The 13,576-nt window shown below is 32.6% G+C and overlaps 1 protein-coding gene across 6 annotated transcripts in view; it reads left to right on the top strand.

Moving 5' to 3' along the window:
* Positions 1-13,576, top strand: part of LOC149490590 (sodium/hydrogen exchanger 9B2-like) — a 42,755-nt gene extending 29,179 nt beyond the window's left edge. For 2 of the 6 annotated variants that reach the window (XM_089706580.1, XM_089706574.1), the window contains exons 3-13: positions 5,568-5,662; positions 5,909-6,008; positions 6,087-6,235; positions 7,375-7,606; positions 7,700-7,869; positions 7,952-8,166; positions 8,935-9,106; positions 9,529-9,683; positions 9,936-10,100; positions 10,338-10,542; positions 12,487-13,575. In XM_089706580.1, coding sequence (XP_089562706.1) covers positions 5,568-5,662; positions 5,909-6,008; positions 6,087-6,235; positions 7,375-7,606; positions 7,700-7,869; positions 7,952-8,166; positions 8,935-9,106; positions 9,529-9,683; positions 9,936-10,100; positions 10,338-10,542; positions 12,487-12,680 — 1,852 coding nt within the window. In that variant the 3' untranslated portion in view covers positions 12,681-13,575. Of the gene's footprint in view, positions 1-3,662; positions 4,041-5,567; positions 5,663-5,908; positions 6,009-6,086; positions 6,236-7,374; positions 7,607-7,699; positions 7,870-7,951; positions 8,167-8,934; positions 9,107-9,528; positions 9,684-9,935; positions 10,101-10,337; positions 10,543-12,486 lie in introns of those variants that run through there. The other 4 variants (XM_089706592.1, XM_089706588.1, XM_089706568.1 and 1 more) reach the window with 4 other exon arrangements.

Below are 13,576 nucleotides of genomic sequence, written 5' to 3'. Positions count from 1 at the left end.
CAAGCGTCGTCCATCAATATTAATACCATATTTTGCCCTCTGTAAGCTAGAAAATATACTTTCCAGCACAGCTATAAAAGTTTAGGCGACAAAGGATCGTCTTGTCTAACTCTCCTTTCTATTCTAATAGGATCACCTCTTCTTTCTAGTTTTACCTTACTGTTGGAGTAGATGCATTTTATAATGTTAATGTATTTGTCTTCCACGTTTGATGTTCTTAGTGCGTTCCATATTGAATTGTGGCTAATGCTGTCGAAAGCTTTACTATAATCGATGCAGTCTATGTAAAGAGGATTGTATTCTTCGTATTTTTGGATTAGTTGTTCCACTGTATGAAAATGGTCGATTGTACTAAAACCTGAACAGAAACCCGCCTGTTCCACTGGTTGCGTGAGGTTAATTTTATTAGCAACTAGCGGTCCGCCCCGGCTTCGCCCGTGGTACATGTTTACGTTTTCTCTACATAAGAACCATCCTCGTACTTCAAGGAATATAATAAAAAAAGAATTATCGAAATCGGTTCAGCCCTATGGTTCAGCCGTTCTCGAGTTATGCGCTTACCAACACATTTTGCGATTCCTTTTTATATATAAGAAGATTCGATTTAATATAATAGAAGAAAAGAGCTTGTATGCACTAGGTAGAAGGCTGATGGGTCTATAGTTACTCAATTCTAGCGGATTCCCCTTTTTATATACCAAAACTATGTATGTTGTATTTTAATAGTAGATAATAAATATTTAAATGTTATCAAAATGATAATCAACTCTTCAAAGTATTTCGTATTTTTATGGTTAATTTAATTTAATATACTTACCTACATAAATAAATGTTATCCGCATTTTCATATTAGCATAATATTATGATCGAAATATACCTTCCTCCCCGCACGATTAATTTTTATTTAATTACATAATGTGAGATATTATAATTTATGCGCTTCGTAGAATTATAGATACTTTTACGATTACCAAATTGAAAATTGTAGAATATATTTTCGTAATTTCAAATCGAATTATTGATTATACAAGCTCTGCAAAATTTATGGATTTTATATCCATAGGTTATAGTTAATTTATCATTTTCATAAGGTATTCGCTTTTCATTACGAATACATTAATAAAGCGTTTAATTTTGAAGCCAATTTAAATAATCAAAATTTCATGAACGTTACATATTTAAAGTTGAGATTCATCATTTAATAATAATTGATATCACTTCCTGGATTTGCTCCAAAGCCTAGAAGAAGGCTTATAGGCGTCGATAGTCGATACAGGCTGATCTGAACAATAATTTCCAAAGAATGTCACTTTATACAAATTGCATATTTTCCATTGTTTTGCCTTTACATTCAATTAATGCACCGTAATTATAATGTTTGATAAACAAGAACAAAAATAACTACGTTATCATACTCTCGTACTCATACGTACTCAACACGAATCAAACGAGCCCAAACTCGATAAAGTTCAGTCAATTAATTACTGAGTTCCTATGGCCACCTTTCGATTCCATCATCAAATTAGCTCTATGTGATGATAAATTTTCATCACTATCCAATTTACATTCGTATACAAAATTTCAGCTCAATTGGTAACCGGGAAGTGAATCAAAGTTACTTGCTAGATTTTCAATAAAGTCATCGAGATCAGACAAAAATGCGCATAAAATAAAATCTACTGGGCCTACCCGAATGAAATTTTTATGGGACCAATTCGAAACCATTCCACGTCAAACAAAAAAAGAATCATGTAAATCGGTTCAGAAACCTCGGCGTAATCGGTGTACATACATAAAAAAAACATACCGGCCGAATTGATAACCTCCTCCTTTTTTTTAAGTCGGATAAAAAATTTCTTCGTATTGATTATTTCTATCCTTAAATCACCCTTATAATATATAAAGACAATCTATGTGGAAGGCTATATGATAAATTAACAAATACTACCAGTAAATACTATCATAAATACCACCAGATACATCTTCTTATACTAGCAAACTTTATGCATAATAAAATAATTTGGAAAATCCAAAAGTGCACGCCTCATAATTTTTTTTTAATAAATATTTATTAATTATTATTTTTGTTTATTTAATAACAATTAAACCACATCGAATCAGACCCTGAAAAATGAAAGGGTTCTATTCCTGAGCATACTCAAGCGTAAGAGAAAAAAAAAGACTCGATTAGTAAAGTATTTCGAAAGGATCCGCACATACAGACACACGGACGTCCAAGACAGAACTTTTTTAAACTGTTTTTTAACTAGTTTAAATAACAAAAATGACATCAAAAATATCATGAACGTTAAAAATAGTGTTTTTTCTTAATATCTGTGTGTATGTATTATCTTACAAGTGCAATGTATGATACATAAAGACATTTTAAGTTTGAAAAATCAGATGTTTTGCGCGAAGCGACAGTAGTACCCACCTCAACGCTTCGCTTATGAGGCGTGCAAATGTCCTCTCAAATGTGTTAATGTCCATACAGATTTATTAACGGTTTGCAATTGGAGACCAGGCGGATATGGCTTGTGTAGTCGTACCTTTCACTTTACACCGACAATTATTATTACAAATCTACATAGAGCAATAACAACATTCATCTTTAGCGACCGTCACGTGACTATATTCTGTGAAAGGTACAGCGGTGGCTGATGAAGTAAGAGCTATGATGATGTATGCGCTACTGCCTGTCCGTAGCTCAACTTATTTGGCCATCCCAATATGCGTACTGGTATACTAACAACTTATACGCTTCACTGGCTCAACTTGGCCGATGAATCACTTGACAGTCACGTGCCTTTAGTATTGAAACCTACATTGTAATCGTTACGAATTTTATGTATGATTTAGGTACGCCCACATGACTACAAGTCTACAATAGATGGTCGTAAAATTTTAAAAGAAAATATATTATAGTATTTTCTCATATTGACGTATACAAATAACACAAAATCAACATTAAATGACATGTGAGGAATCACATTTGAGTTTATGTTGATTGTTTTTTTTTTATAAATTCTAGTTAGTAACAAAATGTAAATTAGCAACAAAAATATTCGGTTCTCAATTTCAAAATTATCTATTTCACATACCTAGGTATAAAATTTCTAAAATAGAATATGACACTGAAGCTTATCTCCCCTTCATATAAACAGTTCTCTAGGTGCACGCAAAAATATCCATTCTGTAGGTGCTCGCCTGTGGTGCTCGCAAATAATATATCCAGCAAATCAAAATTAAATCGGATCAGTATCGATCATCGTATTTTTCGCGATCGGATAAATACAATGCCCTATTACCCATTTCGGACCCATAATTCGACCTAAGAATAATGTTTCTATACCTACATAGGTAGTAATCATAGTTTTAATATTTGGACGGGAGGTAAATAACCTTAAGCTGACAAAAATCAATATAATTTTATAAATAAAAGTTAATACTTATATCTTGGCAATAATAATTTGTCTTGAAAAAGTCGTTCATCACAACCATGATTTTCATGCCTCATAGCTTATGCACGTCGAATTTACCTCTACACAAGCTTTGTTTCTGAATGACGTAGTCACAGCTTTGAAATATGTATTTGTTTAATTATTATATAGTATGGTAGTGAGCATTGACTCGTCATTCAGTTGCTTGACACTTGCGCGCTGGCGCAGCCGCTACCCTTTTCGCGAATTTGCATGCTTGCGATCGGCAAAGCATTTATCGTCAGCCAATAAGAATTTAGCCGGCCGGCGAAACCCAGCATTGTTAGGCAGTCACGTGCCAGGGGTGAGAGGAAGCGGGCGGCTCGACTTGGCTGTACCGTCTCCTATAAGATGCACACACGGTATCGCATAGGTATGGAGTGTGCTGAATCGAACGGCATGCCCTCGCGCACATTTGAAACCCGCGCACCTTAACGTTCGATTGCGAGTGTACAAGACTCTCTGAGTGCCATGTAGGATGTCTCACAGTAGCCTCAGTCACTATGACACCTATCTCCCATCAGACTCGTCACTTGAGACCGACGCACTCAACAGACATTGGTAAGTCTAAATATATTGTACAATTAAATCAACCGTCTAACAACGAAATTAAGACCGAACACATGGTTTCTATCAACGTTAATTAGGCGTTTTTACACAGTCGTTTTTCCTTAAAAATTTTAGTACCCTTCTATATTTTTATAAAAATAAACTTCTTACATGACAGATGATAATTAATTTATAAATCAAACATTAAATATTTTTAAAGAAGATTCAATTAATTATTAATAAATACACCAATAAATTAATATTATTATAGTTATACCTATTTTCTAAAGGTAAACCTATATACGAAAGCTCACTCAACTCAACAACATCATAATTCGTAGCTTAGGTAACTATGTTAATAAATAATAATTTCATAAAAATTGAGTCGAACAACTGCTACTTACGCCAAATTTATAATAATCAAACAAAAATTTACCTCTTCTTAGTGCAAGTAATTAAAAAAATAATTTAACAAAGTTTATACATATTACGGTCTGAAATTTTATCTGAAGCCGTATCCGTATGTGAAAGCTTAGATGCTTTTGATATATAAGTGCTTGTAATTTAATCAACTCCGAATATCTGGAATCATTAGTGTGGGTGAAATTTAATACACAAAGTTTATAGCCTAGCACCCTAGTTTATAACTTAGAAACTATAAGTTTCATTAGAAAGTAATAATACAGATTTTCCTTATATTTAATTAAAATTTTAAATGATTATTTAAAAATTGAATACAATATTTGGTACGTGTATGTGTTCATTAATTAATAAGACTTCCACTCGTTGCGTTTTGAAATGAAACTAGGTCAATATACCCAAGTATAAAAATATCCGTGTAAAACCGGTAAATATTAAATTGCAATCATCAAACTTGCTAGAGTAGGTACCTATGATTCGTTCCAATAAGAAAAAAATATCGTTCACCATGGCCGATATGGCGAGGCTAGCCATGCGTCGCGGTACATTGACCATGCAACGCATTATGCATATTACGATATTTTATTAGTTCAGTTTTATTTACTTTTATATATTATACCTAGTAAAAACAAACAACAAAATTCACCGGCCAATCAAAAGTAACATTAGCATGTTATCTAGTAAAGAAAACTTTTATCAGTTGAACTTAATTGAAATGTCACTTTATTGCACCTTGCATTCACAAAAACCTTGGCAGTCACATGATTTACACTTTTATGGGCAAAGCAATTCAACCTTTTGCAAGTGCATGGCCCAAGCAATGCCAATATAAGTAGAACATTTCATGCCCTTGACAGTTCGGAATATTTAGGTATAAAATTAATTAAACTTTTTAGTGACTACACCTCAAATTAATTGTATGAAAATATATTCATGATAAGAATCAATCTACAGCGATATTTGTAACAATCGTATTATTAATGTAGAATATTTATTTATTTGAAAAGAAAATTTCGATTGAAAGAGGAAGACAAAATGAATATTCTTGAAGATTTACTACATATTTAGGTATAAGGAGCACCATTATTTTTAAAATTATATAAAATAAATTTTAATCAGCAGGAATGGCCGAGTATCTGGACAAGCGGAGGGGCCATCGCGCCGAAAAAGCAACCTGCACAATGCCATGGCGGCTGAAATGGATTCATCTTGGGGTATGAATTTAATTATTATCATATCTATATAAAGGAAATAAGAAAGTAACTATTAGGTACATTTACATCGCAAACAATTTATTTTTATATAATTATTGGAGACATGCCATATTCATACATAGCCCTCGAGCAATAATTAAGTTCACCTGTCCTTTCTCATCTTCAATAATAATTATATCGATTAACGAAAAACCTTCAGTAACACATCACCTTCTGTGGCGGTAATACAAGTTGTTTTATTTACAGATCGGCCGGCGCATATAGAAGGTAGATATAAAAAATACTCAACGACATCATCAATTTATTCCAAGAAGGCTTTATCACATCACAGTGAACACATCGAGAGGTATGTGGATAATACTAAACTGGTTTTGTTTCGAATGTGCTTAAGCGATTTAACTGTACCTTAATCTGTTTTGTGTAGATCGTGGTGGTACGCTTGTTGCCAAAAGTGTCACAGTGAAGAGTCCGGAACTCCGTCGTGGGAGCCTCCGCACTGGCAAAAAATTTGCCCGTACCCGTTATGTCCTTCATACAGACACTTTGCTCAAAACGTTTCAGTATTATTAATTGGTGAGTAAATCTATGAATCTTATGTAATGGTATTTAACGTATTTAGCCTTTTAATAAATAATTATTATTTCATACTATCTAATAAATGGAGCATGTGCATATAACTAGGTCTTTTTAATGAGCTGGAAAATGTTATCCCTATTAAGTTCTACGTTCCGATATATCAAATTACTTGCACAAAAAATTACAACCTTTATTCATGTTAAAATGTTTACTATAAAATAATTTTCTATCACAAATAATCTACTTGCTTAACATTGACATCATCGGTGCGCAGTACCTACTTTATGTAACTAATCGAATCAAAACCGTGACTATGTCACAAAAAATTTCCGATAATGGAACCACCAATTTGCTCTTTTTTAAAATATATCTATACAAAATACCTTATCACCAAAATGCCTCCATTTTTTGTTTTAAAATTAGAAGTATTTATTAAAGTTTTATTTCAACGTAATTGTGATATTGCTTCGCCTATAAAACTATTTGCCATTTGCGATAAAAGTGTTATAGACGAACATTAAAAAAATCTTTTATGAAATTGTACATATTTTATATGAATAATTGCATTTATATGAATAATTGTCGTAAAATTCACTTAAAGACGTCCCCTTAAATCTTTCTCACTAAGTATTTAGTAATATGTCCGTATTTAAATTATTGTGGTTCCTACTTCCTTTTACAATATTTTTCATATGTGGTTCAATATTTTATGTAGTTTTAATTTCTTATTGGTGAAGGCGTTTCATGTCTGAAAAATATTAACCAACGTTTTCAGAATAAAATATTTAAGAATTTTTCGTCCGATATTCCATTGTCATTCATAACTGTTGTGTTCACAAAATCTTGTCTATGCAGGAAATGTGTGGTCACTTTCATGAACAAGAATAACGGCAAATTATATTTTTATTCTCTTAATTAATGTGATTAAACTCAGCGTCCTATCCTGTTCCATTCCAAATGTTTAAATAATGGAATAATGTTCGTCTTTTTATTCTAAATCTTATCCTACTATATTGTAAGACAAAAGTTATCTTTAGCAAATGGCTCTTTGACAAATTGGAATGAATTAGTAGGATTAGTATTATTATTCAGTTTTGTCATTAGGTACACTTATCCATTCTTGTGTTATTTTACAGGTATTTTAGTTTGGGTGACAATATGGATAATATTAGGGGAAACAGCAGCGCCCGGTGGGCAGCTGTTTACGCTCGCCGTGATGACTATAGCGGCGTACTTCGGCGGATGGCTTATGGTGAAACTTACCACACTGCCGGCGCTAATCGGGATGTTAATTGTGGGAATAATCCTAAAAAATATTGGTTTTGTTAATTTCAATTCCGATTACCAACACGTGTGCTCTTATATAAGGTGAGCGCAAAACGAATTTGAAATTATAATGTTTGTTTGCGTGCAATATCTGAGAATATTATAATCTAACCCATACGATATTTTCTATTTCAGAAAAATAGCTTTAACAATTATTTTAACTAGGGCAGGATTAGACCTAGACCCAGTTGCAATGAAAAAGTATTTCTTTACTGTTATAAAACTAGCTCTAGTGCCATGGACATTCGAATGTTGTCTATGTGCTGTTATGGCCAACCTTTTGCTCGGATTACCGTGGGATTGGGGTAAGTTTGAAATTATGTCAAAATACGGCTAAATTATTCATAAAATTAAAAAAAATAATAATTTAATATTTTCTCCTTATAGCATTTCTACTTGGCTCAATAATAGCAGCAGTGTCACCAGCTGTAATCGTGCCTTGTCTATTCCGCCTCAGAGGTAAAGGATATGGAGTGTCCAAAGGGATCCCCACACTTGTGTTGGCTGTATCCGGCGTAGACGATGCTGCCAGTGTTGCCGTATTTGGAATTGTATCATCTATTATGTTTTCAAGCTCATCAATAACCATGAATATAATACAGGTAAAAAAACGACCTCATATTATAAAATTAAAATATGTTAACTCTATAGCGCTTAGAAAATGTACATTTCAAATACACGATTTAACATGTCCACTGTGCACCGGATGTTCATAAGTTATTCACACTTATAAGGTTTAGTTGGATAAAATTTTCCAATAAATTTATAATGTGACCATGATCACGACCGCGACGGTGAACTCGAAAGCGTTTAAGGCATGGTCAAATACTGTGAACTAGATTTTATGCTATAATTTGCTTTTATACAGCAATTATAAAAATTGCTAAAATTATATCGTAATAATTTATACAGTAAGAGTAATCACATTCAGCTCATCGACTTTGTTTATATAAAGAAGATAAAATGGAAAGATATTTTCGGAATTGAATGACTTTGATTTGAATTATTATTAAAAAATTACATATTTATTATAAACAACGTACATATATTACTTCCATAATAATATTATAAATGCGAAAGTAACTCTGTCTGTCTGTCTGTTACTCAATCACGCCTAAACTACGGAACCAATTTTCATGAAATTTGGTATGGAGATATTTTGATACCCGAGAAAGGACATAGGCTACTTTTTGTCCCGGGAAAATGAGGCAATCCCGGAAATCCCACGGGAACTATGCGGGTTTTTCTTTGACTGCGCGGGCGAAGCCGCGGGCGGAAACCTAGTATTTTATATTTACTTGCAGACTCATGAAGATTAATTGCAATTTATTCAATTAATTATCTACTTAAGCGAACATTACAATTTACAGGGTCCCCTGAGTGTTATTGGTGGAATAGCTTTTGGTGTATTTTGTGGCTACCTCGTGAAGTATTTCCCGGAACGAAATGATGCCTTTTTAGTACCTCTAAGAGTACTCCTTTTGCTTACTGGAGGTCTAATGTCCGTCTTGGGGTCAGAAGAAATCGGCTGGGGAGGCGGTGGTACGTAAAATTATTTTTAATTCATTTCAACGATAAATATTTTTACATTGCTTTTTTAAATATTAATAATATATATAAATATATATACACGTGATATTTCTTCACACAGAAGTATTGCAATCAGTTTCCTCTTTGCTTACTAAGTAGTCGTAAAATTGTTTGGACTCAATACATACGAGTACGCTGATTGTTTTCCACGCTAAGCAGATTGGCTTTCACTCAAACAATACCTTGTTATAAGAATAGTAACAGAGCTGCAATAAAACAGAGAGAAAACAAGCGAAATAAAATAATCACATTATATACAATGAATGAATAAACAATGTTACTAAAATTTACCTACTTAAATTGTTTATTACGTTGAATTAATAAATAAGTAGTTCTACGCGCGAAAACGCAAATTTATCGATGTTTGTTTTCAGGTCCTTTGGCTGTGATAGCGTTTGCCTATGTTGCTGGTAAAAATTGGGTAGAACAGGGCTGGGAACTAGAAGATAATCCTGTTGCTACTGCTTTCGAAATTTTCTGGATGTTCTTCGAACCTATGTTGTTTTCCGTAACTGGGGCACAGATTGTGGTAAGAGCATAAATGTATAAGATATTACGTTAGGTACACATTAAAGGTGCATTTAAAATAAAATATATTTGAAAGTACACAATTCTCCCATTTCCATGGTTCGATAAATAACAAAGAGGTTATAAATTATTTATAGGTACTTAAAGACAAATTAATCAAGAGATATCTAAGTACCTTTTCTATTTTTTAAATCTATTTCTTTTGCAAAAAAATACCTTTATTCCCATATTGAACTTATTATTTGTTTTTCAGATTTCCGAATTGCCGCCACACCTAGTTATGGTGGGATGCGGAATTCTCATGACTTGTGTTGTTCTAAGAGCTATTGTCACTAGCATCAGTGCGGTCAGGAGCAACCTCAACATGAAGGAGAAAATATTTGTCGGTTTGGCTTGGATGGCGAAGGCTACAGTGCAGGTAAGGATTAACATATTTTATCTATTTAAATTCATATCGAATTAAATAAGTTGTATCAACGCAAATATGTGAAAATATAAAAACATGGATTTCAATAAATTAAAAAAAATTGAAAAAACATTCAAAATGATAACGTTTGTGTAGTTACGTTATATTTTTGTGGTTGACTTAATTTTAAATCAAATGTAATATTTCCATATTGATACAGAAATTAAAATGTTACTTATTATATTCCAGGCTGCTCTAGCGCCTGTGGCCTTAGATGAAGTTCGAAAAATGGCAGGAGAAGACGGACCTTCAGCAGAACTAATTAATTACGCTGAAACAGTGATCACGGTTTGCATCATGTCAATCGTGATAACGGCCCCACTCGGAGCTATTGTCATCACGATTACGGGACCAAGGCTCTTATCTAAGACCACAAAGCCACCAGTTTTGGAAGGTGAAAAATATTTTAATAATAATATTTTACTCAAATGATTTATATACAAAAAATGGCAAAAAAGCACGAGGATACCAAAATAAAACATTGTTTTGTTGTTATGATACATTTATTGCAAATAGGTACATAAGTTTATCTAGTGTGAATAGGAAAACTGTGACGGAAGATTTTTTCTTGGATCATAATATGAGGATGTATTATGCCTTGCATATTGATTAGCTGGGCCGGAACCAGTTGCAGTGTAAGATGGATACTGGTTATTATTATAAGAAGAAGGGTTTAGATATTGATTGTGATTATAATTGTTATTGTTAGTGTTAGTTTGGGGCGGATGATAACCATTTAACACCAGACCTTCGATTGGATTATAATTTAGATTGGATGATTGAGGATACATGTTATTTCCATTTTGTTGTCCCGATGGAAAGTGTTGATTGTTGTTATAATTATATCCATGTGGTGGGTTGGGATAGGTAGGTTGAAAATTTTGATTATTTTGGTTTGGGGGAATATTATTTATGCCATGCTGATACGAAGTATTAGAAACGTTGTTTAATCGATACGTGGAGTTGGTAAATACGTTGTTCCTATTTGTATTCGGTTCAACTCCATTGAAATTTGATAATCCTTGATATGAATTATTACGCTGATTATTAAATGGATAACTTCTATAAGTAGTATTTTGTGGTGGTCTTATAGAATTATAATTATTATTGAACTGTGTACTCGGAGTTACAGTAGCTAAGCTTGAATAGTTAGAACTTGGGTTATGTTGTGGTCTGTTTGTATTTAAATTATAACCAGAATTGAAAGTAGAATTAGTTGAATGGATATTTGGGTAAGGATTGTTCACCTTAACGGGACTACCAGGACCAGGAGCATGAGGATAGTTATTACTGTAATTATATGGTACCTGATTATTATTAGGAGGAATTTGATACGGTGGTCTCGAGCTGACTGGGTTATACCCCGGATATGCGGGAGTTGGATTCCATTGCTGACTGTGAGCATTATTATATGGCATATTATTTGACGATAAATTTGGATACAAGGGCTGGTACACACCATTTCTTGATGTATTATTAATGCCTAAATTGTATGAGGGCTGCGAATAATTTTGTTGGGGATAAAACGAACTGCTGTAGCCATTATACGGTGATCTGGTGTTCGATGCGTTCGTCGAAATATATGGATTAGACGAATAAGCCGTGTTCATTTGCCTCTTTCTTCTTTTTAAGTTTTTGTCGCCCGTCTCGATTCCAACTGTCGCTTTCTTATCTTTAGGTACAATATTAAAACTTGCATCATTGGCTAAAATAGTTTTAACTAACAATGAGGGGTGCTCATTTTCGTTCTCCAGTCCATTCTCCGTGAAACTCACTATACTTTTACTGTAAACATATTCTATACTCAGTAAAATGATTAAACAAATAGGAGTATAAAAATAATTCACTGATCTTAATGGTCGCATTTTGAAGACTGACTGTTTTTTGTAGTGCGATAGTAGTAGGAATTCTTATCAAATACTCTTTGACCTTCAACTATCTGGAAATATAATGAGAATGTATTAATTATTAATATATTAACTTTGTTATTTTACCATACCTATTAATGTTACCAGTTATCAGAAAGGCACAGTCAACAGTCTATAAAAATGTTTGGAATATTTTATTTTTCGTAAACTGTTGTCTCATTGTTAAGTCGATTGTTAGTAGATAAATATATTATATAGTTCTATTTTTTACTTTAACAGCTAGACTAGATATCTACATGAAAGTTTAAACAGGACAGTACGAACTACTAGGTACTCATTTAAAATACCCGTTTGTAAATAAGCCAATATTCCAAATAGATCCCACTAATCATTTTCCGAAGCTGATCAAACAAAAATATTTTGCTTTTAAACTTCTTTGAACATCAATTTAAATAAATATTTGTTTACAGGCTGGCGGCGCTCACACAGGCCATCTATTCGCGATATATCTATCATCGATGAGGAGGAGATAGCGGAAAGAGACGCTGAATTGAGTGCAGAAATACATAATTCACCTCCCAGTAGTCCAGACCCCACGACCAAGGCTCCCAACGCCTACAGCACGCCGAACCCCATTACTGTTCAACCCAACCACCGAACGTAATTCTAATCATTCCTTGATATCCTTTTACCGTCCACCACTATACGTTTTTAAAAGCGCTTGGCATGTGCTTGAAATAATGCCCTGGTCGAGAATTTATTATATTTGCACAAGTAGTCTTAAGTACCTATGTGTTAAGAAATTTTATTAACCAGACAATAAATCGAAGAAATCTTAAAGATAACACGTCCAACAAACGAAATTGAAACAATATATTCTTATAGTATCTAAGTATAGGTAAATATATCACATTGCAATATTATATTGGAAGAAATAACTATTGTTTCATGTATATTATATTATCTACACATTAATAAAAATTACGTTACCTACGGTTAATAAAATTTAATTTTTCGTAATATACAATATTAAACATTGTGATAAAATTTACTATAAGTGAATGGGAATGTCGCTTTGAAAAACAGTTATAAATATTTGTTCGCCTACAAGTTTAAGTTTAAGTAGCATTAGGGAGGTTCTTGTTTAATAAATTATTTATACTTTTGTAGATATGTTTAGTGCCTAGTTTAAAATCAGTATTTTATGACCATTTACTCTTAAGTGAAACATCAATTATGTTATATATAAACTTAAACTTACTTTGTTATTAATTATTGTTTAATATCTACTTAATTTTAAATTCCGCTCTTAAATTTATTTTCACGTAACTAAGTATTATATGTGGTGAAGGAAATAAATAATATTTATTTTCCTATCTACATAAAAATACATCCTTTATGTTGTATAACTATAATGTACCTACAATTTCAAAATTAATATTTAATATCACGGGATGTGATTTCCAATATGTGACTTAATGAATTATGAAATATTATTATTTTACCTATATCGTTTTAAGTCAATTTCTTTTAATGATGAAAAAAATATAAAAGATTGAA

This window comes from Colias philodice, chromosome 2, assembly GCF_061535455.1.
Source record: "Colias philodice isolate Cphi_HAF_F1 chromosome 2, ilColPhil1 Martin Lab GWU primary, whole genome shotgun sequence".
In the NCBI taxonomy this organism is placed as follows: Eukaryota; Metazoa; Arthropoda; class Insecta; order Lepidoptera; family Pieridae; genus Colias; species Colias philodice.
Note: the sequence above shows the minus strand (reverse complement) of the source record. Positions and strands in the feature narration are given on the sequence as shown.